The following is a 27,397-nucleotide window of genomic DNA, read 5'->3' on the forward strand; positions in this document are numbered from 1 at the left end:
GTAGGGTAATAGCTACCACTCCGTCCTTATCTCAAGCCCTTGTCTGTACTTCTTATCAGCTGCAATTTGGAAGTTGTAGAACACTGGGGGGTCTTGCACACTGTATTGGCTGAAATACTCAGACAGAATGCATCCAAGGGAGGACACTGCTTCTGCCTTAACTATATAATGTCCTAAGTCTTGTGAGTTTAAAGCATCCATCTTATCTATCTTATGTTGGCAGTGTTGCTATAGCCATATTAGTCCCAGGATATTAGCGAAACAAGATGGATGAGGTAATATCTTTTATTGGACCAACTTCTGATAGTGAAAGAGACAAGCTTTCCAGCTACACAGTGTAGCCTCTTCTCCCACCTTGTCTCTCTTGGCAATTCTAAGATGACCATCACCTTTATATATAAGGTATCATATACTTTAAGGTGGCTTTTTTCCCGTCCTTCTGTATCATTCTGCCTTTATAAGTGAATAATTGCTTTTCATTTATCCAGGCCCAAAGGGGTTAAGAGACTGGCTCAAATTCACACAGCCAATCAGTGGCAGAGCAAGCAACACAACCCAGGAATCCTGCCTCCCCGTCCTTTGTTCTAATCACTAGAGAACACTGCTACCCTGTACCCAGTATACAGAAAAAGCAAGAGACCGATAAGCATTAACTGCAGTTTTGCTTTGCTCCTTTTACTTCTCTGTGCACTTCCATTTATCAAACTGTCCACATGTAGGACTGCTCATAGAAGTGAATTGTTTTTTCAGCCACATTGTCCAACAATGCAACAAGACAATATGTATGCTTCTACCAATTCTGCATCATTTGTGTTCACGGAAACCAAACCAATCAGTGATGTCATTGTCATCTTCGAACTCGAAGGATGAACAACAAAACAACACAATCGTTGACTACAACAGGTCTGCCTATCTCTGCAGATATGTCTAACAGGGAGCCAGATTCAGCTGTTCTTATTTACAATGCATAGTGACTTACTCCATACTACTATTTATGAATAAGCTTGGCAGAAGCTCAGTTTGTATGTACATCAATGTCAAATTGATGTTCTATATTAAGCCAAGCCAATATTGCAAAAGCATTACGAAAAGTGACTAGCCAGGGCACAAAATCTATTTGTCCAGCCCTCATCAGGATGGCATTGAAAAAAAAATTAAAAATACTTACTTGTCCGTCAAAAAAAATTTCTAGCTCCAGGTGAGTGGATGAACAGAATGGGGCCCTGTGGATTAATCAGAGTATCCCATGGACTGCTACAGTGGAATTCGGTGACCATTGTACTGATCATTAGGCTTGATAGGTCATAAATTACTTTCCATAGCCTTTTCCTATTGGTGCTAATGTGTTTGCCCCTCTCTTATGCTGATCAATGGGGCACTCAGTTGAAAGGATCAGAGCAGTATTAGTTTCTTTGGTGTTTTCAAAGGCAAGAATGAATTTCACACCTGTCTGAATACCGCTCAGCTGCAGGTAAAGAATGTTGCCAGTTGGCAGGAGTGCTAATTAGAGGCAATTATAAGCTAAATGACCCTCCTTGGCATTTAAATACCTAGCAGAACTCTGCCTTTTTGCAAGATGGAGCTTGTGATTCTATGAAATGTCTGATACAGGAAGTTCATTCTTGTATGAATCTAGAAATAGGGCCCAACCTGTTGCTATTGACCTCAGTGGCAGAAAAGGTCACACCCATGGCCTTTTACCAAACTGGGGACATTGTCTAAAAATGTCACGCCGTCACACCAGTGTTAGCAAAATCAGGAGCCCTAGTGTTCGTAAGGATCCCAAAACGTCCCAAAACATCATGTTGATTAGAGCATAAGAAGGTAAGAATGGCCATATTAGGGCAGACCAATGGCCCATCTAGCCTAGTATCCTGTCTTCTGACAGTGGCGGCTGCCAGATGCTTCAGAGGGAATGAACAGAAAAGGGCAATTATTGAGTGATCCGTCCCCTGTCATCCTGTCCCAGCTCTGGCAGTCAGCGCATGGGGTTGCATCCCTGATTAGACTAGCTCTGAGCAGGTTTAATTGATACAGAGCCAAATTCCATGCCAGCTTCCCTGTTGACTTTAATGGCGTTATGCCTGTAGAGAATTCAGCCCACAGTGTTAAAAACAGCTGCAGCCATGGGAGGCCTATGTACACTAGGATGTTGCAACAGGGGGGAAATTTTAAAGCTACAGTGATCCTAATGACAGGTTTCAGAGTAGCAGCCGTGTTAGTCTGTATTCACAAAAAGAAAAGGAGGACTTGTGGCACCTTAGAGACTAACAAATTTATTTGAACATAAGCTTTTGTGAGCTACACCTGAATGCATCCGATGAAGTGAGCTGTAGCTCACGAAAGCTTATGCTCAAATTAATTTGTTAGTCTCTAAGGTGCCACAAGTCCTCCTTTTCTTTTAGTGATCCTAATGATTACAATGAAGGATCCTTACACTGGGTTTGGTTCTGTATACTTTGATATTTCCATAAAGAAATCAGGTATCTTGAGCCAATTGGGTACCAGATCATACCCAATGCAACCCTGTCACACCAGTTACAACACACAACTACAGAAAATAATTCAGCTCTCACCCCAGTCAAAGGCCCCTAATGCAGGAAAGCATCTCTATAAATCAATGGGAGACTTAAGAACGTGTTTAATTTTAAGTATGTGCTTATGTGCTTTCCTGGATTGAGGTCTAAATCAGGAGTAAACCCACTGGTGGCAATGGATTTACACCCGTGAAAGACAATTTTTGTAGGGCGGGGGAGCTGAGACCCATTGAACCAAACTGTAAACCCTGTATAGAATGGAAACCCCTTCAAGTCAGGGGGTGCTGCAGCAGCCCCAGCTCCCCTATTTCTAGCACCTATGGTAAAAGAAGAATCAGGCCCAGAATGGTCTAAAACATAGTGGATTTGAGCTCAAGAAAATGAAATTTCTTTGCTTATTTTTACTGCAATGAGAGGTCTGTTTTCTCCCCTTTCAACTATTCAGCGGTATCTCAGAGTTGCCTTTAGCAGGATCTTGTATGTTTATTTTGCCACTGAAATTACAGCTGTTTATTTAATCTCATCTACACCTTATTTATCTTGCCTATGTGACCTGCTGGCTGGTTTAAGACTGAAATGCAGCTGCTGTTATTGTACAGTAAATAATTTGTTATAGCAATGCTGCTGCAATAAAATAACTTATTGGCACAAAAGAAACCTCTCAAGAGGCGTAGCTGAACTCCTGGGTGTCACCCCTGATTGTAACATAAAATCTGAATGATAGATAGATAGATATAGATGATTTTGCCAGTGGGGTAATTTCAATTTCACATGTTACAGGTCCACCCCTGCATTCCTTATAAATCTCAAACTACCATTGACTTCGGGGGGAGGTTTTTGAGTGTACAAGGAATGCAGGCTCAGACTTTTCATTGTTTTTGTGGGCGTGATCTTCCAAGAGTCCCTTAATGTCTGTTGAAGAATTGTAAGTTCCACTTACCCTAAGACCAATAGAAAATGAAGGTGTTTGCCATTTAGCAGGGCCAGGTCCTCTATCACTCAACTATTTCTAGCATCTAGGCACCTGATCCAAAGCTCATGGAAGTCAGCGGGAGTCCAATCAAAAATAATCTTGATCTGATGATGCACTAATACAGAGCCCTTCTTCCAGGAATATCCAAGCACTTTGCAACAAGAACAAAACTAAGAAACATATCTGAGGTCTAGATCTGCAAAGATATGGAGGTGTGTCACTCCAAGGCACCTCAATACCTTTGAGGCCCTGGGCCTGAGTTACAACACTTAGTCTTAAAAAGAGCTAGCTAAAAAATGCATCGGATGCATTCAGTGGAAAATACAGTGGGGAGATTTATATACATAGAGAACATGAAACAATGGGTGTTACCATACACACCATGCATCCGATGAAGTGAGCTGTAGCTCACGAAAGCTTATGCTCAAATAAATTGGTTAGTCTCTAAGGTGCCACAAGTCCTCCTGTTCTTTTTGCGAATACAGCCTAACAGGGCTGCTATTCTGAAACCTACACTTAGTCTTGTGATTCTATAAGGGCCTGATCCATTGAAGTGAACAGTCTTTGAATCAAGCTTTAGCTCCAGGTTTCATCTTTCCTTGTGTGTATTCACATAAGACCCTGTTATGTTTCATCTTGTCATGTTGCCCTTATCCTTTTGAAGTCCTGGGGAAATCCAGGTCTGATTGTATGGATGAGTAATGCTGTAGTTATCTCTCTTTTTTCCCCCCAATCAATACGATGATGTCCACACACATGCCAAAGCCAGGCGAAAGCTTTTGTTTTGTCTGCTTTTGAAATACAGACATTCTTTTGATATTTGAAAGCAAAGAATTACCATAGGGGCAAACAGACCGCGGTGAAGGGCAGTGTAGAGCACAATGAAATAGAACGGCACGTAACAGTTTTGCAAATGAGAGTTTGATGTAAATGTACAGCACGCCTTTCCCCACCCACCCCCACAGTAAGCATACATAAGCAGCATTTATTCAATCCACAGAGCCTATGATTCTATTAAAGCAAAGCAAAGTTTCACACCATAAATACAATTATTACATCAATGCACATAGAGTGCTCACGCAGGAGGTATTTTTCTTCAACAACTATTTGTTCTGTCTCTTTTTTAAAGAGAGAAACCCAGATCCACTGTGCATGCGTCTGTTTCTGACACACACTGTGCCTCTGTGGGTACATCTCTGGCTATGGTTGCATGCACATCTCTCCATATCGCTGTGTTTCCCATTGTGCCTGTGTCTTTTGGGATATTTGTGTGTAACTCTGTGTGTGTGTCTGTATTTCTGTGGCCTTGTCTATGCAGAAATTTGCACCTATTTAGGTAAACTAGTTTACAGTTAAAATTCTTGCAACCCCCTGTGTGGGTGAGCTGCTTTTGGTTTTAGAGGGGTTCACTTCAGTTTACCTTAAACGTGGTTCCTATTAAAATAGACTTAAAATCGATACAAGCCTGTTTCAAACTGAAATGAGCATGTCCACACAGCCTTTTGCACCCCCCCGAACATCACGCCTTGATTTAAACCAGCACAAGTCTGCCTGTGGACAAGCCATGAGTGCCTCTGCCGGTCTCCCGCCAGCGTTCATCGCAAAGTCTGCCTCTCCGTTTCTGTCTCCCCTCCAGTACCTTTCTGCGCGTCTCCCTCTCCATCTGTTTGTCTATATTTCTGTGTCTGTCTCTTTTCCAGTACCTGCCTGTCTTTCTGCCTCTCCTCCCAGCGGTGCTGGAATAATTTTTACAGTGGGGGGGGGGTGCTGATGGTGATGGCAACCCGGTGTGGTGTTTGTTATTACTACAGCAAGGCGGCGGGGGCGCAGCAGCAGCCCTAGTTCCAGCACCACGGCCCGTCTCTTTCTGCCTGTCCCAGCCCATCTCTGTCCCTCTCCCCCGCTCACCACCGACACCTTTCGCAGAGAGCCCGTCACGTGCCCCGGGGCGGCCACTCGCAGGCGGGGGGCGGGCCCGGACCGGGCAGGTTTGTAGCATTTATCGGCCCCGGGGCGCCGCGGCCGGCAAAGGGTCGGTGCCTTGCGCCCTCACCTGGGCTGGAGATCGCGGCGCTGCGCTGCGCCCCGGCGCGCCCTGCCCCAGCCATGGCTCTGGCCCCGGCCGAGGCGCTGCTGGCCCCCTCGCTGGCCGAGGGGCGGATCCAGCCCCCCAAGCCGCCGATGAAGAAGCAGGCGGTGAAGCGGCACCACCACAAACACAACCTGCGGCATCGCTACGAGTTCCTGGAGACGCTGGGCAAAGGCACCTACGGCAAGGTGAAGAAGGCGAGGGAGCGCTCCGGCAAGCTGGTGAGTGGCCCCGGGCGCCGCGCCCTGGCCTGCCGCGGGCACCTCTGCTTGCCCCCTGCAGCCCAGTCCCGGCTTCTGGCCGCTGCCCCGCAGGGGAGACCCCCCACCCCAGGGCTGCTCCGAAGGGACGGTGCCATCCCCGGGGTCCCCCGCCTGCCCGCTGCCCCTTGCGCGGAGAGCGGCCTTTCCCTCCAGCCCTCGGGGGCTCCTCTTGCGCCTGTTTGGCTTCAAGAGAAGGAGGGCTAGTGGCTAGCTCGCTGCATCGGATGTAACTGAGCTGTAGCTCACGAAAGCTGATGCTCCGGTAAATTGGTTCGTCTCTAAGGTGCCACTAGTCCTCCTTCTCTTTATGCAAATACAGACTAACACGGCTGCTACTCTGAAACCTGCTTGGTTTAACGCTCTCCTAGGGTGACCAGACAGCAAGTGTGAACAATCAGGACAGCGGGTGGGGGATAAAAGGAGCCCATATAAGAAAAAGGCCCAAAAATCGGGACTGTCCCTATAATATCGGGACATCTGGTCACCCTATGTGCGCTCGCTCGCGCTCTCTCTCTCGCTCTCTGGCTTGATGCGTTTACACGGGGCACCGGCGCTGCCTGCCTTTATCGCGCGGCTTGTTCCGGGATGCAGCTGCTGCTCCCCTTGCGCCTGCGGCTGCAGTAAACCCCCGATTTTGGTCCTGTCCCGTTTGCGCCTTGGTGCGCGATGCTGAGCTGCGCGGGGTGTGCGCAGGGCGGAGCCAGGCGTGGGTTGAGCCAAGCTGCCTGCGGCTCTTCAGGTTCAAGGCTATACTGTTAATGGAAGTGGGGGAATAACCAGTTGCTGGGTGCGTAGTAGGTGACTATTTACCAGAATGTAAGTCAAGGGATGGGGGTGAGGAGGGAGCGTTGCTGTAATGAAACCTTAGATCATGGAGGTGGTGGTGGTAATAAAAGTAAGGCAAAAAAGAACTGAAAAGTTAATCTTATATGGAACAAATTAAATGAGGTTGCTGGTTCTGCCACTTGTCTAGACAAGACCTGGTAGAGCAGCCTTGCAAAATCTACTTGCACAGGGTGAGTAATTCTCCTTGATGCGGGAGAGTAAAACGATTAGGCTCTGCTTCCTGGTGCAAACTATACTTGGATGGGTGTAAACGACAAGATGTTTTCTAAGCGGCTCTGCAGGTGGAGTAGGTGAGATGGTCACAGAAAATCCCTTTAAATGTTCCTAGGCTGGGGGCCTTCTGTGTGATGGGATTATAAAATGAACAGCACCTTGTTGTTGTTTGTGAAGTAGGAGGCTGTGTTGTGCAATAAAGAACGCTTCTGCCAGGGAATTTATTTCCTCTTGAAAGGGAAGGACAAGCCAGCCAGTAGTCTGCTGTATTTACTGTAGTTGCTATAATTGATCTGACATGAATTGCCTGGCACTGGTCTGCCTTCATGGCCTGTGCTAATTTGAAATGCAAAAAGGCCACCTCTCTTTGGCTAGGTTTCAGGGAGCCTATTGTCCAATCAACACGGATTCCAAGCTCTCTCCCCTCTCATAAGGGCCTGCCTGATTCTGATCTTGCCTACCCTGGTATAAAGCAGGAGTAACTTGACTGAAGTTGTTGGAACTGTGCAGGAGGTGGAAGGGGCAGATTCTGGCTTTACATTAAAGCTTTTGTACTGCATGCAGTAGAAGTGGTTGGTGCTCATCACAGGCATGTAAATGGTTAGGCTTGCCAACAGATGACATGCATCCCTGTATAAACCCTTTCTGAGAGGTGTAATGTGTGTAGGTTTGGCAAGATCTGTTGTTCAGAGAACTTGGTCCGGCAGTTGCATTATGTTACTACCTCTTGGAGCACTATTGAGTGGCTCATTGGAGGGCGGGGGGGGGTGGTGTAGAGGAGGTCACAGCTTCCTGTTGGACACTTGACCATCAAAGTCAGATTTGCTCCTGAAAAGGGGTTTGTATGTATCCGGTAGCAGTACATATCAAGTAGTGGAGAACAAACATCACACTCGAGTCTCTCCCCCCTGAGTTTTGGTTACTATGAAACACACAAAGTCTAAGTGGTGCAGCATGCAAGCAGCTCTACACCTCTAGATTGTCTCATCACCCCTAACTCCAAGAGTGTCTGCTTTCACTGAAAGGTTAGTTCAACTTTATGGTGTTTCTGCCTCTCTCAAGCCAATTACAGGTTTTTACGTTTCAAGCCTCTCCAAAAACTGTGTGTGAAAACACACACGTATTGGACTTGGTGGTGGTGAAGCAATACGGACCAGCTATGCAATCTGTCTAAAATGGGAGAATGTATTGTAAATTTCCCTGTGGTTGGAGGCCAACATCCTATCTTGAGAGGTTTTTTTGGGGAGGGAAATACTGACACAAAATGGATCAGCTACAAACTGTGAGTGGACCTAACCCCCTCAAGGAGCCTCTGCAAAAGTCTAAAAGGCAAACCTAGACACTTGCTCCCTGCTTTGAGTCACTAAGGTGCGAGAGGTGATCCATGGAAGACAGATTCATACACACAAACCCACATGATCCCCTCTTATGTGGGTAAACATCAAGACACAACTTCAATAACTCAACTGGCCTGGCAAAGCATCAGTGTTCAAGTCCTGAGGAGAAGGCGTGGGTGGGTGTGAGATTCAATTACTAATGTGCCAGAATGGCATGTAAAGAAAAACAATTGTGCTCTGACTTGCTAGAATTCTAAATGTATGGTTTTCCTTTCCTTACGTAACATGAAGTAGTTCTTGGCTGACTTAAGTAGGTGTAATGCTGGCAAAAGAAATGGCCTATCTGATGACTCTGGAGTCTCCTAATCTGCTGCATAACCAGGACTGTGGCAGTGCAGTCTCCCACATCTTGACCTGGAAGGATCCCTTTGGTTGGGAGCTGGAGAAGAAGGGTTGGTTCAGCCTCGTAGCCCACTTACCACTGGATTTCTTTGAGTACCCAAAATCAGATGTCATTGGGCTCATCTAATCTAATACTTGGAATTAAGCTCTTTGGGGCAGGAGTTCATGTTTGTACAGTGCCTAGGATAATGAGGTCCTGTCCTCCTAGTGCTACCGTAATAGAAATAGCATATGCAGGCCACCAAACAATCCCTAGGTGTAAGTGACTTGGCCAGTTCATATGTGGAACTATTCACCTAGAAGCAAGTGCCTGCATCACAAAGCCCTCTTATGTTCTCTTCCTAACTCCACTTGGCAGTAAAGTGGGTTAATATTTGTTCGTTTTTAGTGGCTTCCGCTTCCTAAATAAGGAGTAAGAGCAAATAACTTCATTTGGTTAGTTAGTCTTTTCAAGGACTGTGAGCGATGCTAACCCTGTTAGCAAGAGTCACAGTACCCATGGTATTTCAGCTCACGCGCTCTCTCTCTCTCTCTCTCTCTCTCTCTCTCTCATATATCTGGCTGGGCAGAAGCTGCCTCTGTTGGTTTAACTAAACACAGTCACCCCCACCCCCCAGTTGGCTATCCTAATTGGCTGTTCTTTCTCCTATCTCTAGTCCTCCTACCTCGACTCAGACCAATCAAAGCAGAACTTGCCGTCTTGTTTAATTGCGGAGCTGTCGGGAGTGTGGATTTCTGTTGAAGTTCACAGACTGCATGGAAATGGTGACGTTTTTGTGTGAAACGTTAATTTTCTGCTATAAACGTTTCTTTGGCTGCAGGGTTCTCATGCCCTGCTGTTAAGATGTAAGAACACGTTAAAACCTTTTTCGGTGTGGGTGTCCTTCCTGACCACTTGGAAGCTTTCCTTCCGAAGTAACTGGGATGCTGAGAGCGTGATTGGCTCTTGCCCTTGTTTTGAAATGAAACTCCCAATGGAAATGCAGCTCAGGGGCTGAGTAGTCAGCCTGCCTTCTGCACCTGTTTGCTCTGCAGCACCTGCCCATAGGCTGGGGGAGAGACTTGCTTTTAGTGCTTGGGTTTCAGCCAAGCCAAACAAGAGGCTTGAGTTTCTATGGTACTTGCCTGCAATGTCTGACAGATACTCATGGGCCGGGGCTATGTGGAGGAGAAAGGGCACCTGGAACAATTTAAAAATAGCAAAAACCTCCCTTTTGATCTTTAGTAACAAGACAACACTGGACTTCTCCACAATGGGATGGAATCTATAATTCACCAGGAATGATATTGTGTGCACAACCTGGAACAGCTTTAAAAGCACCTGATGGGCTTGTGGCTTAGTAATGCACTGTTTGTCACCTCCTTGAAATACTCTGCTCTTTCTACCCATCCCCCCTGCCCCCCAGCATAATTTAAACCCTCCTGATTCAGAACTTGCTTTCAGATCACCAAGTAGCAATGGCCAGCAGAGTGCCTGGTAATGCGAAGTCCACAACAGACTTCGAGGCTCTTGTGTGCCCCACAGGATGTTCTAGACATGCATGCTCTGTTATTTAGATGGCCTGAAGCTTGAGGTGGACAGAGCTGGCTGTCTAGTGTTCATGGTCGGCCCCCAGTGGCACAGGTGTCTACCTCCTTAACAGCCCCACCAGAGTGGGGCATGAGCAGACTATGAAGAGTGAACTACTTTACTGCCAACTCAATGCTGGGAGTTGGCACTGGTGTTGCCCATGCTGTACCTGTGATGGGGCGGGAGTAAGGGAAGCTGAGTAGCATGACTTCAAGCCAGCAATAAGCTAGTCTTAGAATCATAGAAGATCAGGGTTGGAAGGGACCTCAGGAGGTCATCTAGTCCAACCCCCTGCTCAAAGCAGGACCGATCCCCAACTAAATCATCCCAGCCAGGGCTTTGTTGAAAGCTAATGCTGAAGCTCGACTACTAGACAAACAGTCTTGAATAATAATGGGCAGCAACATTCTTATTGCACGAGATTGGAGCACAGACCATGGCTTCTCCTTGCTGGGAAGAACTCTTAAGGTGCTGAGCTGGAAACCAAAGCACTAGCCTATCCAAACCAGAGTCTTTCAAAGTTGGGAGGTGAGCAGGATGGGGGGGTAGGGGTGGGAAAGACAATTGCTGTTAGCTGTTTACTGTAAGCTTGATGGGCTAATGCCACTTGATGCTGCAGGAATATTGGCTTACACAAGTCTGTATGCCCAACTGCATCAGAAGCCTTAAGATGCTGCCATTTTCAGAGGTTTGGGGTTGGAGCCATTCAGCATCTGTCTGCTAGGCAATAATAGGCTCTTGCTTTGAGACCAAAGATGTGTGCAATGCAATTCCTCTTCAGTCAGCAGGCACAAAAGCTGCTGATGCAGCAGGTGGCTCTGTGTCCTAAAGATCATCAAGCCAGGCTAGATGCCAGGCATTCCAGCCACATGGCTCTGGGGAGGTGAATGGCCAGCAAGTGACTCATAGTAGGGACTTGGGGGGAGGGGGGCGGGCAGGCAGGCTAGCTTGTTACATAAAGGCTTTCAAGCAGTTGTACACCCCAGATAATGGAGTGGGACAGAAAGGGTTAATCTTTAACCGATGAACGTAGCAGAGAGGCCATTGAATGAGTGTCCAATGCTCATGTCCCTCTTGAGTACATGCCTTCTGTATTGTTGGATAACAAGTCTTGGACTTGAGTTTTCACATCCTCTCTGGCTGGGGTTTGTTATGGCCCTTAGTAACGCTTGGGTTTAAACCCTCTAATTGGGCCCGCACAACTTTCCCCTCTTGCATATGGAAGTCGTGTCAATCTCTGACCTGCAGCTGACCCCATGTGCCAGTGCTTGACTAGGTAAGTGGGACCCAATGTAGAGCAGGGAGATGCTTCGGCACGTGGGAGAATCAGACCTCTCCTATACGTCTGTCCAAATGATCCCTCGCACAAAGGGACTGATGTGGCAATCTAAAGCTTGGTGCTCTAGCAGTCAACGAATTCGTTATTTGTGAGGTGACTGGCTTAGCTCAACTGTCGGTTTATTTTGGGAGATGTGGCTCTGACAGCACCAGGACACGCTTTGCAGGCGAAAGAGATGGTGACATAACAGGAATAGCAGCGATGCAAAGTGTGTGGTACCTCTTGTGACCCCAGTGTGCATGAGGAGCAGCTAGCTGGAATGCATGCACCTAGTTACTGTAACTTCCCAATCCGCAGCATGTTCAAGGCAAGGAGCCACGTCAAACCTGACTTGGGAAGAGTCTAGGCAGTGGGGCACTACTCTGGCAGGCTGGGGCGAAGGAAGAATGCCAGGGAGGCATCAGGTTGAGCATCTGGCATTCAATAATGCCAGCAGATCACCTGTGGGAAGATTTCTCTTTAATGAAAAAGGCACTCTAGCCCTGCACTGACCCTGGGGTGCAAGGCAAAGCTGCTCCCCCCCCCCTTTTCTTGTTGCTGGGAGACCTGGCACTTTGTATCATCTAGGATCCTTTTACAGGATTAACGCTGTTCCGCATTCTTGTCTGAGAGAAGAAAAGAGGTTCTGCCGGATTCAGTTGTAAATTCAGCCCAAGGAGTATATTGTTTCTCTCCAGTCCCTTTGAAAGAGGATTAGGAGGCATCCATTCTCCAGCACTTACTTTTCTTTCTCCTCCACTCTCTCTTGCCTTGTAGAGGAGCATTCATAATGAAGAAATCTGAGCAAACTCTGGAACGCCGGCTGCTGCTGGCAGTTTGTATTTTCAGCATGCCAGCCAACTGGTCCCATTTCAGGGAAGTCCCATGTTTACTGCTTGTGCCTCTGTCACGTGGGGAACATTATCAGGAACTTGCTGATGGCTCCTTGAGTGCCAAACTTTCTCTCATCAAATCCAAGTAATCTGTTCCTCTGAAACAAACAAGAAACCTGTTTTCCATCTGCACCAAACCAAGATGTTGTTTATCTTCAAGTCATGTGCAGAGGTCACATTCCATTCCCTGGCTGTAATGTACCGGGCAGCAATGGTGTCAGACACTGTTCATGTAACGTAACTAACAGATTGGCCCCTTGCTACCTTGCGGGAAAGTGGGGTTCGTGGTTTCTGGTTGGGGTGGCAGAACTAGCAGCATGCTTGGCTTTGTGGCTAGTGGGAAGTAGAGAAAGAAACAGCTTTTCAGGGAGACAAGGGCCTTTCCCCAAATCATTCTGCAGAGAACTAGAAATCTGGAGCAGTTCTGACTGGATTGTATGAAGGGGAGCGCTCACCCAGATCACTCCCCTAGAGGTGTGAGGCATGGGATTCAAAGGAAGGTGACCATTTGTAACGGGCACCCAACAAAAGAACTTGCCAAGACAGAGCCTAAACTATTGAACTACCTCCTCAGTAAGGCTGAGTCACAAAATGTGAAGGATGGTCCCATTAAAGCACTGGGCGAGGACTCCTAGGTTCAATTCCCTGCTCTGCCACAGACTCCTTGTGAGACCTGGGCAAGTCACCCAAATCTCTGCTTCCATTCCCCATCTCTAAAATGGGGACACCACTTCCTTTGTCTATTTAGGCAGCAAGCTTTTCAGGGCAGGCGCTCTCATGTTCTAAGTACAATGCCTAGAACAATAAGCTTCCAACTCCTGTCTCTAGAGGCTACCCTCTTGCAAATAAGTACATGAGCTGAGGTTTCATCTGCCATTGTACTAGTCTGGTTACTCCAATCCCATGCACCCAGTAACTGGTGAGTCTCCTATCTCTTGTTTCAGTGAGAAACACTCTGAAGGAACCCCGTAGGCTCCAGCGTTAATCCTTCCTTTTATTTCCGTTCTCATCTACAGGTTGCGATCAAGTCAATCCGGAAAGACAAAATTAAGGATGAGCAGGATCTTGTCCACATCCGGAGAGAGATTGAGATAATGTCGTCCCTCAACCACCCCCACATCATTGGTATCCATGAAGGTAGGCTTAGCTAATGTGGATAGATTGGGGCAGGGGGGGACGGGGACAACTGAGGCTTTCACTCAATCCATAACTTAAGCTGGTCTGTGCAAGGAAGTAACCTTCCTTTAAGTATCTAATTTATGCTTTGTGTCTCACTGCCAACTAGCCCTTCACCGCTTGCTGCGCTTCGTGCAGTTGACACGTTCCTAGGGAATCTGCAGAGCTGGCTAACGGCATGTGGTCAGACTTACTTTTGCTGTGTCTGCATCCTGCCAAGTGCAACATCTCTTGAAAAGATCTTCCCTGGTCCTTAACATGCAACAATACCCCTCTGCACCACGAAACTGGCTTCTGTCACTGAGCTGCTCTGTGAGCTACCTGCAAACTTGGGAGAGAGAGACTCTGGGATGAGCGTAGCTGCAGCCCTAAATACTGCCCCCTGGAATTCATCTACCCAATACAATATCCTGTATGGATGCAAGATCCTGTATCCAGTTGCTAACTGCATCATGTTGCAGCATCCCACAGTATGATGTAACTTGGCTGTCTCTGATGCAGACTTAAATTGCCTGTGCAAGCTAGCTGGGGTGGGGAGTTGGGAGGTGCTTTAAAGGTTACTAGTAACCAGGCATTAGATTATAGAATCCCTTCGGGGCGGGGGGGAAACGAGGCAAAGCTAAAATTTAAGCAAGCCACTTTCTCTGTGGACTATTCTTGTTAGGGACACCCAAGACTCTGCAGTTCCCCTCTAAAAATATTGCAAAAATATTGAAAATTGAAAATATTGCAAAACAAGCAGGCGGAAGCGACTCGCTTATTGCTTATGCCTGGGGCATGTGTGGGTGACTCAGCAGCTGCCAGAATAGAGTGCAGTTAGGCTCTCGGGCTTCTGCTGATCAGCTCTTGGATTTCATCCTTGTTTTGTGTACAAAATGAGGCAGTCAGGTGGTAGGAGGGGAATATCTGCTCTAAAAATAGCTTCTTCCCCTCCCCTCCATTCTGAACCATGCAGAGAACAAAGGCTTGAGAGCTTCAGAAGCCTTTTTAGTCTGCCTGCCCCACAACTGCATGTAGTCAGAAAGCTAGAGACCTGAAATGCTGCTTTCAGCAAAAGCATGGACTGGATAGCCCAGAGGACCTTTCCTTTCTAGGTCCTGCATTTGAATTCCAACTCAGGTAGCTGTTGAGTGATCTACGTGAAATAGACCACCAACTCCAGGTCTCAATGGCCCAGTGCCAGCATTGCAAAGCACTGCAGTAGTTATCCTAGTATGAATACTGAGCTGCTTCTCTCTACTAGAGTTCTCCTTTCCCCATCCAAGGCTTGGTTGGCCACTGGCAGGGTGGTGTGGAAGCTTGTGCTGCTGCCCATGCTGTCTTATGGACAGAGGACTTTGATCTCCAGTGTTGTGGTCTCCAGGCACCATTCTTAACGAGTGCTGAACTTGGGTGAAAATTTGCTCTCAAATTCTAGTTGCAGTCAAACCCACCCAGAGCAAGTCTCCAATCAGACTGGTCTAGTATCATTTGAACACCTCCTCCTTCCTTGATTCTTTGGAACTTATATTTAATATCTCTCAGTCAGCTGACTCTGTGGAATTTTTATAGCTTTATCATGCCTGCTATTAAACTACATGGTAATGTCTGTATCACACCCTTTCAGAAATTGTGTGTGCAGTATCTCAAGGTTTCTCCTCTAAACACAGCAAGAGGACTGGTGGCGTACATTATGCTGAATGTTTGTATTGACTGAGTCATTCTGATCCTGGCCTCCATTCTCAGAATCCCAAAATACCACTTCTGAAAATAGCAGAAGAAAATCTTACATTTCTTGGCTAAATCTGGCTTTGTAAAATGGATTCTGAGAGTGTAGTGGCCTACACCCAAACTGGAACCATTGCAGTTTTCCTTGTCAGGGCTATTAAGAACCACATGCCATCTTTGTCAGCTTGGAATCCTTTCTCACGTGGTCTGTGGTAGTAGATCAATATAGCAGCTACCTAGTGTGTCCTCGACGTCCCCAATCTGCTGAGCAACAGTCTGTTCGTACCCCCAGCAATCGAACGGGCACTTGCGCTAAAGCAGTGGAGTCTAGATGTTACCTTTTTGGCTCAAATCAGAGAACGCAGAAATGGGGTGGGTAATTTTTTTTTTTTTTTAAATCAGACTAGTGGACAGAGACCAGGATGCCAGTTGAAAGAAGATGCCATCTGGACTCCTCCATGTTTGAAGGCACCCTAACTCCTGAGCATACTTGAATGCTCTGTGACATCTCCTGACTCCCCCCCCTTTTTTTGTCCCATCTAGTGTTTGAAAACAATAGCAAGATCGTCATTGTGATGGAGTATGCCAGCAAGGGAGACCTGTATGACTACATCAACGAGCGGCAGAGGCTGACTGAGCAGGAGGCACGACACTTCTTCAGACAGGTCGTGTCTGCGGTCTACTACTGTCACAAGGTAAGTGAGCATCGCTGCCCTGAGTCTGGGCAGCAGGAGGGCATGGGGCCTCTCCATGACCTACTCGATGCAAAAGGTGATACTTGGCCGCAGCCATGGTCTCCAACCAGACCCTTACCCATGAATGTTAGTCTTGCTCCTGTGCACCTCCCCAGCACTTTCTGGTGGGGTTGAGGATATGATGATACAGCAGCATAGACTGAAGGGGTACGTTGGTCAAACTCCTAACTAGATAAAACCGCCTATCCGGAGGAGTGCAACCTTGATAAAGAATATCACCTGGCTGGCTGATAAGCTCACTCTCCCGCACGTTACGTTGTGTTGTAGCCGAGTCCAAACCAACATCTTTCCCCCACCCACACTCTCCAAAAAAGACCTGTTCATCAAATCCTTGACTCCCTGCACCCTCCAGACAGGGAGCATGCAGGGCGAGCCCTGTGCTGGCGCCTACCTCCTGGGTTTGGAAGGGAATTGCAAGCTTCCCTTGGGGAGACAAGGGTGCCTAGCACTGGCATGTCTTAATGCTAAAGTGCTGTGCTTTTCTAACTAGGTCAGTCACAGTGTAAGGGAAACACCCAGAGCTGTGTCACAAGTCATAAAGTAAAAGCTAAAATAGCCCGGTTCAAGTTTCACTTTTCATAGTGAGACTTGTGCATCAAGTTCATGTGGGGAAATAGCATGCAGGGACACCTGGTGAAAGACCTTGTCTGAACCATCCCAATGCTTGTACCTCCTCACGCCCAGAAGACCTGGAGTTGCAGGTTCTTGCTTGTTTACAACCACGGGCAACCGTGTTCCAGCACAAATTTCACACTGGCTTAAGAACAGGTTACTGGACAATTGGGCCGCTTGAGCTAGGCAGCTTATCCGCTACAATATGTAGATGCCAAGATTCTCCAAGTTTTGCACCTAGTTTGTGGTCCTCTTCAGAGATGTCCTGGAACAATTTATTTCAGTGTGGGTTGTTGGCGATCAATAATTCGGACAACCCTGGCAGTTGCTAGTAAACTATACAGGTACATAGCCAAGCACCAGAACATGGGTGGAATCAATGGGAAATATCCGTACAGCTAGTCTAGATGAGATACTTCCAAGCAAATGGAAGTGCTGAAAGGCCCAGCACAGGCAGGCTTTTATCTACTTGTTCCTGGCCCAGTGGTGGGGTGCCACCCGCCACCCAGAAGAATTATACTTCAGCCTAACGCAAAAAAGCACCTCTGACTTGAAGTCAAGGCCCTTCCTTTTGGCACCCCATTATGGGAAGCAGTTTAGTTGAATACACAGATACACACACTTCATCTCCTCTCCATTACCAGGAATTCCTGTCTTGTTTGAGCTTTTCACCAGCTCAGATATAAACACAACCTGTCCACCTGCTGCCTGCATATCTCAAATACAGGTTGTGTCCGTGAACTGCGGTAACCTCCCTGCTGTGATTAACCCTCCCTTTCTCAGGCCAGACACCAACTCCCCTTTCTCTTCCGCCCCCCTCTAGAATGGCATTGTTCATCGAGACCTGAAGCTGGAAAACATTCTGCTTGATGGAAAGGGCAATGTTCAGGTGAGTGAGGCTGACAAACCCCAGTTGCATTTTTAAAGGTGAATACAGTCTGTGTAAAAGCTGCTAAATCTCCTGGATTGCAGCAAATGTATGAACTAGACCAAGGGTTCTCGCACCGAGCATGGCTTCATTCTTTAATGGATTGGGCACTGCGTGGTACCATATTTGACCCGTGGCCACTTAAACACTGGGAAGGCAGAGTGTCTCTCTTAATCATCCTCTGGGTCATCTGTTTGCTAACCTCCAATGCGTTTGCGGAGGGCTCTGACCATTCCTGAGCATTTGTGGGATCAGTCACACACGCCTGGTTCTTGGTAAGGCTGCACTAAGATAAGATTTGAGACCTGTTGGCTCACCACAATAGCCTTCTACTTCTGCAGCCATGGGAGCTATCCGCTAAACTGCTCATTGCTTCCTCTGGCCATGCAGTGTAGGAGGATGTTCTGAAGTGGAGTGTGGCTGGCCAGTTTGGTCAGCAATGGAGGATTATTGGCTACTAGCAAATCCCTGAGGTGGGCGGGAGACGAGATCTAACTTTTATGATCCTGCCAAAGTACTCCAAGGCTTAGATCCCTCCCTAGCAGCAGAGTGCCTGTATCATGTCCTTGCCATTCAAAGGGCCTGCAGTGCTGACAGTGCAACTGCTGCCTGACCTTCTAACCAGGGTTGGACTAAGGGCTGCAGCAGGGCTAGATAATGGCAGATGATTCCCAGAAACTTTCCGAGCTACTGAAATCATTATTGCTTATCTGATGGCTGGTAAACAAGCAATACAGAAACTAGAGTCCAAACAGTGACACACCTAGCCAGCTTGGCCCTCCAAAAGAGAAACCACTTTATAGCTTATAAAGGAGGAAATGCCAGTTTCCACTAAAGGAAGGGAATTTCTGGTAAGCTTGCTTCCTTCTGAACTTATTTGCTAGAAGCTTAAAATCCAGCTTTCTGGGCTAGGCTTGAGCTTCTTGTAAGCATCGGCTCTTCCTCCTTCCTATCAGATGACCTCTACCAAGTGCTTCACCTGCTTCTCTGTCTTTAAGCAACACTTTTTTTATTTCTGGCCTCTGGCTCTGTGTAGCATGATTCTAGCATTGCTGGTCACAACCACCCAGGGAGTCCATGTTCTCCCCTAATAAGGGAGACGGGTACAAACAGAGCAGGGACTTTGTACAGTTAATAATAAACAAAGCCCTGTAGGCTGTTTATCTTAACAATAGGCAATTCTGCAATTGCAAACCTGCAAGCATGTACTGTACCTTCTGGTTCACTTGATTGGGCATAGTCTTGATAAAGATGATAGGCATTTGCTGATGGTACAATTCAGCTGCTATGGGGCATGCCAACAGAGCGCAAAATCACTGAACTGCCTCTTGAAGCTGTCAGACATACCAGAGCCTCAGGTACAGACTAGAAAAGTTTTCCACATGAAACTTTTCTTCAGAGAAGTCCAAGAACTATTTTATACAAGTACAAAGACCCCTTTCCTCTGGGCCTCATTGAGTGGCCTCTCCTGGCCTTGTACTAATGGCAGGTTCACTCTGCCCTGTGCTGTTGGAGCCTTTGTGCAGTGGAGGGTCTGAGTAGATCGGAGGACCTGCCAACAAGGGCGGCTTTGGGGAAGGCTGGGTAGGGCAGGGCAGCAGATCTAGTTTCTGAAGTGGAAGATCAACTCGATGCAGCGTCTCACTTGGTGACCAAGGGGAGGGAAGAATATTCTAGTGGTAGTGCTCCAGTGGACACAACCTAGGGTACTCTGGTCCTTTTTTTTTTTTTTTTTTTTTTTTTAGCAGTTTGTAGGGTCTTCTCTCCAGTTGGACTCCTACATCTCTCCCCCCTCTAATTGCTAACATTAACCTTGGCTTCACAAACCATAACACAAGTGAATCTCTCCCCCTCTCTAGATCGCAGACTTTGGCCTATCTAACGTCTACCAGCAAGACGCATTCCTGCAGACCTACTGTGGCAGCCCTCTCTATGCATCCCCCGAAATTGTGAATGGGAGGCCCTATAAAGGACCAGAGGTAAGCTGCATTTCCCTCTCCTAGAAAGGGCTGGAGTGGAGGGAAGCTTTCACCCCCCCCCCCCCCAGCATGGAGTAGTGCAGCTGTCTTGCTGTAACTGAAGCAGAGGAATATCCCACTAGTAAGTGCAGGGCACGCCTGATCCTTCTCATGCCCCTCTGCTTGAAGTCAGGAATGTCACTTCCCATGAGCCAGACCACCAATATCTGTCCCATGAGAGTGCTCACTAACTGCTAGATCTGCTGGCCTCATTAATGGCAGTCAATGACCATATGATCCAGCAGACACTGTATGGTAGGCAAATACATAAACACAGCAGCATAAAAGCGATTTTATGAGTTCATGTGTAGTTAGCTCTCGGAGAGCCACTGTAGCTGCCTGCAGCCATGGGTGGTGCATATCGTAGGCTGGGGGGCGCTATGCCTTCCCCAAACAGCTCAGCGTGGCCCCACCCATGCTCTGCCCCCTCCTGCTTGCCCTTCCCCTTGGCCCCAGCCCAGGCAGCCCACTCCTCTTCAGGGAAGTGGGCTGGGGCTAGGGTGGCTGCAGCTGGCTTGCAACCAGGACTTGGGGTGGGGGGCTGGAGGCACTGGGGCTGCTGCCCACCCTGTGGAGGGGCTGGGGGGACACAGCGCATCATGTGCTCGGGGGCTGGGGAGGGGGCTATGTGCTCATGGGGGTGGGGGGTGCCCAGGGCAGGGCCACCTCGCTGAAGGAAGGCCACCTCACTCTCCACCCATGCCTGCAGTAAAGGAAATGACAGGGCATTAGTAGAGACCATACACAGGATGTGGCCTGTGAGGTCACTGATGGGCTCGTTCAGTTCCTCTAGCACTGACTGCAGTTGAGTCACAATCTGGCCAGCTAAAGGGGCTCCCTGGTTTGGACCTTCAGATGCTGGCAGTCGGCACCAACTCTGAAGCTCTGGGGTGGTGGTAGGGGGAGGACACCTGGCCGGGATTCCACCCCATCTCAAAGATCCATCTGTCTCCCAGGTTGACAGCTGGTCCCTTGGGGTGCTCCTCTATATCTTGGTCCATGGGACGATGCCTTTTGATGGACACGACTACAAGACCCTGGTCCAGCAGATCACTAGTGGGGAATACAGAGAGCCCACTAAGCTATCCGGTAAGCAGAATTCTACACCGCCTCTGGGTGGTGGTGGTGGGGGGTCTCCTCTCATTCCCTCCCCATGTCTTCGTCAGACATCTCCCACCCTACGGTTCTGATCGGGATCTTGTTCTGCCTTCTAGATGCCTGTGGGCTGATCCGGTGGATGCTCATGGTGAACCCGGAGTGCAGAGCCACCATTGAGGACATTGCCAGCCACTGGTGGGTGAACTGGGGCTACAAGGTGCCTATTGGGGAGCAGGAGTTGCTGCGGGAGACCGAGTCCCCGCTGGCCACGGTGGCAGAGTGGCTGCGGCGTTCCTCGCGGCCCCTCTTCGAGAACAGCTCCAAGGTGCGCTGCTTCTTCAAGCAGCACATCCCTGGCGTCTCTCTGGAGAGGCAGCGTTCGCTCAAGAAGTCCAAGAAGGAGAACGATGTCACCCAGGCGCTGCAGGAGGTGGCCCTGGCTACGGAGAACCCCTCCAAGTCCATCCTGAAGAGGCCCAAGGGGATCTTGAAGAGAAGGAACTCCTGCGAGCAGAAAATGCAAGGCCCTGCCCCTCTGCCCACAGCGGCCACTGGCGACACGAGTGACGACCGTGTGGTGCAAACACCAGACCTGATTCCTGGCCTCTCTTCCAGGGGGCTTGCCTGCACTACAGATGCTGGAGCTGCTGCCCTGGTGGTGCCCAAGAAGGGAATACTGAAGAAGCCCCAAAAGCGAGAATCTGGGTATTACTCCTCCCCAGAGCATACTGACTCCAGGGACCTTTTAGACTCCGACTTGGATGCCAGCGTCTTTGCTAGTAGTCCCTCCCCTGGCCAGAGCCCCGAGGGCCTTCCTGCCAGGAGGAAGGGCATCCTGAAGCACAATGGGAAATATTCCTCCACCAACACAGAATCGGACAGCGACCCCATCAAGGGCTTTGGTTCCTTCAGCGAGGTGGCCCTGCCCAAACACCCGCTGGCCTCCCGGGCCCACCCATCCAGCGCTGTGAGTGAGGACAGCATCCTTTCCACAGAGTCCTTCGACCAGCTCGACCTGCCTGAGAGGATGCCGGATGGGGGCGGGGGCATGCGCAGCTGCATCTCTGTGGATGACCTCCTCTGGCTGGAGGAGACGGAGGAGGAGCCAGGGCGCAGGCTCCGGCGCTGGACTGTGACGCATTGCCAAAGCCCCCTCAGGGACAGTTGCTTCTCTCTGGCAGACTGTGAGAACGTCACCGATGTCTACAAGCAGGCCATGGCCATCAGCATGAAGCTCAGCTGAGGAGCCCCAGCCTGCAAGCTCTTGAGCATGCCACTGACACCACTGCAGATGGGACTGCTGTGGGGGACAGTAGTGCCAGAACAATTGCACTGCCCTGGAGGTGGGAGAAGGGAGAGCCTTCCTCAGCCTGGCTGTCCCCTTGCAGGGCTGGAAATGCAGCTGTGACATTGGAAATATTTATTTGCATCCTTGTACTCTTCTAGCATGGGGTGCATGTGGAGGGGAAGGGCAAGAAAGAAGGTTCTGGTTTTAACAGTGCTGAAGTGGCTTACAAAGGGTACGACAGAGTAGAGGCATGTTTAGAGGGAACAAGGTATGTTGCATGAGAAGGAGGTGGATGTAGAGGGAGTGAAGGCAAGTGCAGTGGGGTGAGGTATGTATGCAAGAGTGGGTACCCATCTTGATCTGCAGGGAACTCTCGACAGACCAAATACCAGAGAAGTAGCAAGACTGGTCTCATGACCACCTAAGAAACTGGAGTTGCTGCTGCTGCAGAGCAGTATAGGAAAGGGTTAAGTCGAGTGTCTCTAGCAGAACTCTGCAGACCACTTTTGCAGCTCTCTCCTGGACTCCCTCACCTCTCAAAACAAATAGACTTGGTCATCTCAAGTTAGGGAATGAAAAAGCTGGATGACTTCAGATTTTATTTAATTTTTGCACTCTGCTGTCCACTGTACAAGAGGCTAGGATGGGATGGTAGAAATACAGCCAGGAAGGGGATCAAGACTTGTCAGGGCAATGACATGAGAACAGCCATTGGGCTGAGAAGATGGCATTTGGCTTGTTAGTCACTGAAATCTAGGCACTTAGGATTTACTGGCATGTATGGGGTCCAACATCCATCCCTTCCCCTTCCCCACTCTGGGAAGCCTGAACTGGAATAATGCACCCTTTGTTTTAATCTTGTAATGTTGGGACAGTTTTCCCATCTCAACTCTTCAGGCAGAAGTGGCTTGACACATCATTGACCATCAGTGTAACATGTATTGCAGGCTGGTCTACAGCCCCAACCTTAACTCCTCCAGCTGTTTGGGTTCTGATGTGTCTTGCTTGGGCCATAGTCAAGTTCAAGTAATAAAACCCGCTGCTCTCTGCAGTGGGACCCTGTCTTGCAACGGCTTTAAATCCACTGGCCTGGAAGAGCATCCTCTGACAGACTGTAAGGTTAGCTATCCGACACGGCCTCTGGCTAGAGGAGCTACTCTGCTCGATGGGAGTTAGGTGCCAAACTCCCTTAAAGCCCCTCTTAAAAATTACAGCCAAGGCCTGCCTCTGGCAGCAAAAAGCCAGGTGGACCTAGAATCTGGGCACCCCAGAAACCATGATATTAAAAACAAATGGGCATGTGTTCCCTGCTGCCAATATGAATGGGGGAAAAAAGTTTGAATTTTTTTTAAAAAAAGTATATTTTTTGCTTGTCTGGGGCCCTTGCGGGAGGGGAAAAATATTTATTGTCTTGTTAACACTGAATTGTTATGTAAATTAAAATGGCACTAGGTTAACCTGGCTCCAATGCAAAGCTTCTCAAGCATCTGTCAAAGGAGAAAAGCAGTCTGTAAATGTGTGGTCTTGTAACTCTTCAAATTGTAAGCCCCTTGCACTATCTTGCCATGTCTCTTCTCTGGCTCCCTACCCTTTCCCAAGATGTGTACATTTTTCTTACCCCACTCCCAGAATGTGGTCCAGAGAAATTCATTAAATTAAATTAAAAGCAAAATGTAGACCTGAACTCTCTTGTCTGCCTGTCTGTCCATCTGCTCTGAGCTGTCCCACGGACCGTGGGAAGATTAAAGTTTAAAAGACACTTGGTGTGGAGTTGCCAGCTGGCGTTGGTGCTGCTTCAACAGGAGTTGCCTGCCAGCAGCTCTGGAGCAGAAGCCTTTCCACCTCTTGTAAGATGGCATCTCAATTCCTGGGCTCCATGGAGTCTCCTTTCACATTTCTGGTCCCTCTGTTGCTTCCTATGAAAGTACAGCTTGGTGCAATGTCCCGTTGGCCATGGGGACAGCTCGGGCGTGTGCTGGCCTGGGAGAGGCAGAAGAAGACTCTTGCCTCACTTCTCCCTGTTTTGGAAACTCTCCTTGAGCCTTAGTCTGTACAATGCAACACACACACACACCCCCGCTTGCGCACTGCTCTGAACGCAGCAGCTCCGCTGGGCTCTGCATGCACCTGCTGGGATGGAGGTCGGTGTCTGCGAGAGGGTTGGCGTGAGCAGAAAGCTGTAGATGGGAGCAGTAGCACTCGCGTCTCCTATTCTAGTGTTCATACAAGTCCTCTGTCAGGGCCCTGCACAGTGGTCTTGGTGGTACTGGGGGATGATCTCTAGCAGCCACCTCTCCAGTCTTCATCTCCCAGAGCCAGTCACAAACCTACCAGGCTGCATCTTTCCAGCGGTGTTTGGGTTATTTCCCCCATTTCAGACTCTGAAAGGGGTTGAGCCTTAATGCTGGTTAATACATACAGAATAACCATCCAAAGCTGAATCAGTCTTTTGGTTCACCAGGTAGGTGGCATGGGCTCATTTAACAGTGAGGACTGAATTCCCATTCTGTATTCAGTCAAATTCCCTCCCTTCTTCCCCTACACACAGAGTGTCCTGTGTTCTGGCCACTCCAAGCATTGCTATCAACCTTCACAGCAAGGAACAAGTTTTACTCACTGACACATTCCAGTCTCAACTGGAATTGGTTAAAGCTGGCACGTCCCCCACAAATCCTTCATCTCTCTTCCATCCACCATGCTTAATTCCTCTAGGATCATTCTCCACCCAGAAGGCTTCTCTTTGAGAAGCAAAGGCCAGCTTGAGTGGTGAACGCAGAGTGCTGCCTAGGTGGAGGGTATCCTTGGTGCATCAGCTGTATCTGCAGAAGCATTGTCTCTAGCCTAAGTAGCTCTGTCTATTCACGTACAAGCAGAAGAATGCAGAGCAGACCACCCAGTCACTCAGTGCCTTTGGGCTGCTAAAACATATAGCAGCCAAGAGCCTGCAAGACTTGCAGTTAATGAGAAGTGGGAGGGTGATGACAATCAGTGTAATTAACAGCCCTAATATGAGGTGGGAGAATAGGGTGCTGAGACCACAGCAGCAGTGTGGGGATTATGCGTGCCACAGGGAGTGCTCTGTCTAACCTGAACAGAGAAGGGAATTGTCCTCAGAACAATAGAAAGATTTTCTCATTTTTCTATGAGAGCAAGCCTCCTCCACCCAGATTTTATCAAGCATGCAGCACCAGCCTAGCGTTCCTGGGGAGGATTAGAATAAACCTGCTGCCTACAGTCAAAGGGTGAGGCAGAGGCTCTCGCCCTGTGGCACCTCTGCAGCTCTCCATTCCTTTTCTGAGCGCTGCGGTGTAGAGCTGACCGGAGGGTGACCCGTTAACGGCTTGCAGGGATGGATGAAAGAGGCGGGGCCCTTGCTCCAGTGCCAAAGCCCTGGGCTGTAATAGTTGGGTCCAATTTCAGTTGCTGGGTTTAGTGCCTGGGTTTTGGTTGCCTGTCCCAGGCAGCAGATCAAACTCAATCGGTTGGTCTAACTACTGTGACGCTGTAGTTCTAACTTCAGCCAAGCCTCAGAAGAAACAGGCAGGAGGGTTGGATGACAGACTCTGGTTTGGGTTTAGGCCTAAACTTACAATAGCTAGGCAGTGTGGGTGTTCAACAGGAACCACCATAAAGGGTTCTGATACATAGAAAGCGCTACACGCTCACGTTTTAACAATCAGGCCCTGGTTAGACATCTCAGTGTGGGCACCCACAATCACGTGTCAGTTCTGAAAATGTAGCCAGTACAGAACAGGGCCAAAACTCAAGCCTGGTCTTAGCAGGGTTGCAAGTGAATGCAGACTGACTCTGACTGCCAGAAGATGGGTGGGTCACTCCAACAGGTCTGTTCTGCCTACTCCCCTGATGCTCTGGTACTAGTCGCTGTTGGAGCCAAGCTAGTGGGCTAGATGGACCAGGGATCTGACCCAGTTTACACTGTAACTCAATATGGAGAAGTAATTGTTCACAGACTGGCTCGTATTTGTACTAAGGCTTTGGGCCAGCTCTGATGACAAGCATTAGCAACTTGTGGGCAAGCTTGCTACCCAAGCTGAAAAACACGCACGCACGCTTGGCCTCCACCCTGCTGTATTTAGTTTGCATCATTCTGGGTAGCGTTTGCTCAAGGGAATTTTCTACAATCATGAGCTAGCCCCCTCAGGCTCAACATGCAACAGGCTTTCTTCAGAGACAAATGATATCCTAGTTCTAGTCTTAAAATAGTATCCCCCAGCTGCATTACAGTAGCTCTCAGAGGTTCCACGTGAAATCTGGGCCCCTGGAACGGGGCACTGGGCCCACCCAAGCTAGTCAGAGTGGTTGGTTCTGTGATTAGGGCTGGGGTTCTGTTAAGCTGGTTGGAGAGGGCTGCCTACCTAATGACATCTTGAAGTAGCAGCAGCAGCCATGCCCCCCAAGGACACTACGAAGAAGAAGGATGCAGGGAAGTCCATGAAGAAAGACGAGGACCCAGTGAACAACTCTGGGGGTAAAGCCAAAAAAAGAAGTGGTCCAAAGGGAAAGTAAGAGACAAGCTGAACGACCTTGTTTTGTTTGATAAGGCTACTTATGACAAACTGTGCAAAGAAATGCCCAACTCCAAGCTCATCACACCAGCTTTAGTGTCTGAAAGGTTGAAGATTTGAGGATCTTTAGTAAGGGCTGCCCTCCAAGAACTGCTCAGCAAAGGTTTGATCTAACTTGTGTCCAAGCACCGAGCCCAAGTGATTTATGCCAGAAACACGAAGGGTGGAGATGCACTTGCTGGTGGGAAGGATGCTTAAAAAAGTTTTCTAGTCACCTCTGCAATATTTCTTATATAAAAGTATACAATAAAATTGTTGAATTAAAAATAAAAACACAAGCTGATGCAATCACAACCACACACAGACACTGGTACTTCTTATGCTCCTACCCTAGGTCTTGATTGATGGAGATGGCAGCAGGAAGTACTTTCAGAGCATGGCAGTGGGGCCGTTGGTGACATGAGGCACCGAATGTCTGAGATCCAACTTTGGAAAGGAAGAGGAACAAAGGTTCCAAGAGACGCATGGGAGAGAGCAACGACCACCACCAGTGCCACCGGAATAAATGGAGTCTGTTGAGTTTGATGCAGAGCTCCCCTTCCCCCTTGTAACTCTCAGTTCGCAAGGGGAAGGGGATACTCAGGTTCCAACCCAGGGTCTTGATTTCACAGAATGATAAGAGCTTTGTCAGGGTTCCTTCCCCACTCTGAACTCTCGGGTACAGACGCGGGGACCACAGATTCTCAGAGTGTTAGGGGACCAGCTCAGATTTTTGCAGCAGGCAGTGATGCCCCAGGAAACTGCCTCCCCGTCTCTTTCGGGTTTTTAAACTATTGCTGCTTAAAAAA

General features: G+C 48.6%; 1 protein-coding gene and 1 pseudogene across 1 annotated transcript; both read left to right on the top strand.

Annotated features, from left to right (window-relative positions):
• The first annotated feature begins 5,540 nt into the window (after positions 1-5,540).
• Positions 5,541-23,701, top strand: NUAK2 (NUAK family kinase 2). Its single transcript, XM_074936099.1, has 7 exons — positions 5,541-5,820; positions 13,458-13,578; positions 15,868-16,019; positions 17,515-17,580; positions 19,479-19,598; positions 20,594-20,726; positions 20,852-23,701. The coding sequence occupies exons 1-7, from the start codon at positions 5,617-5,619 to the stop codon at positions 21,976-21,978; spliced, it is 1,923 nt and encodes a 640-aa protein (XP_074792200.1). The 5' UTR covers positions 5,541-5,616; the 3' UTR covers positions 21,979-23,701.
• Positions 23,702-26,430: 2,729 nt separating this feature from the next.
• LOC141975775 (small ribosomal subunit protein eS25 pseudogene) lies at positions 26,431-26,807 on the top strand (annotated as a pseudogene).
• The last annotated feature ends 590 nt before the right edge of the window (positions 26,808-27,397 follow it).

Source organism: Natator depressus, chromosome 21 (genome assembly GCF_965152275.1).
Source record: "Natator depressus isolate rNatDep1 chromosome 21, rNatDep2.hap1, whole genome shotgun sequence".
Classification (NCBI taxonomy): Eukaryota; Metazoa; Chordata; order Testudines; family Cheloniidae; genus Natator; species Natator depressus.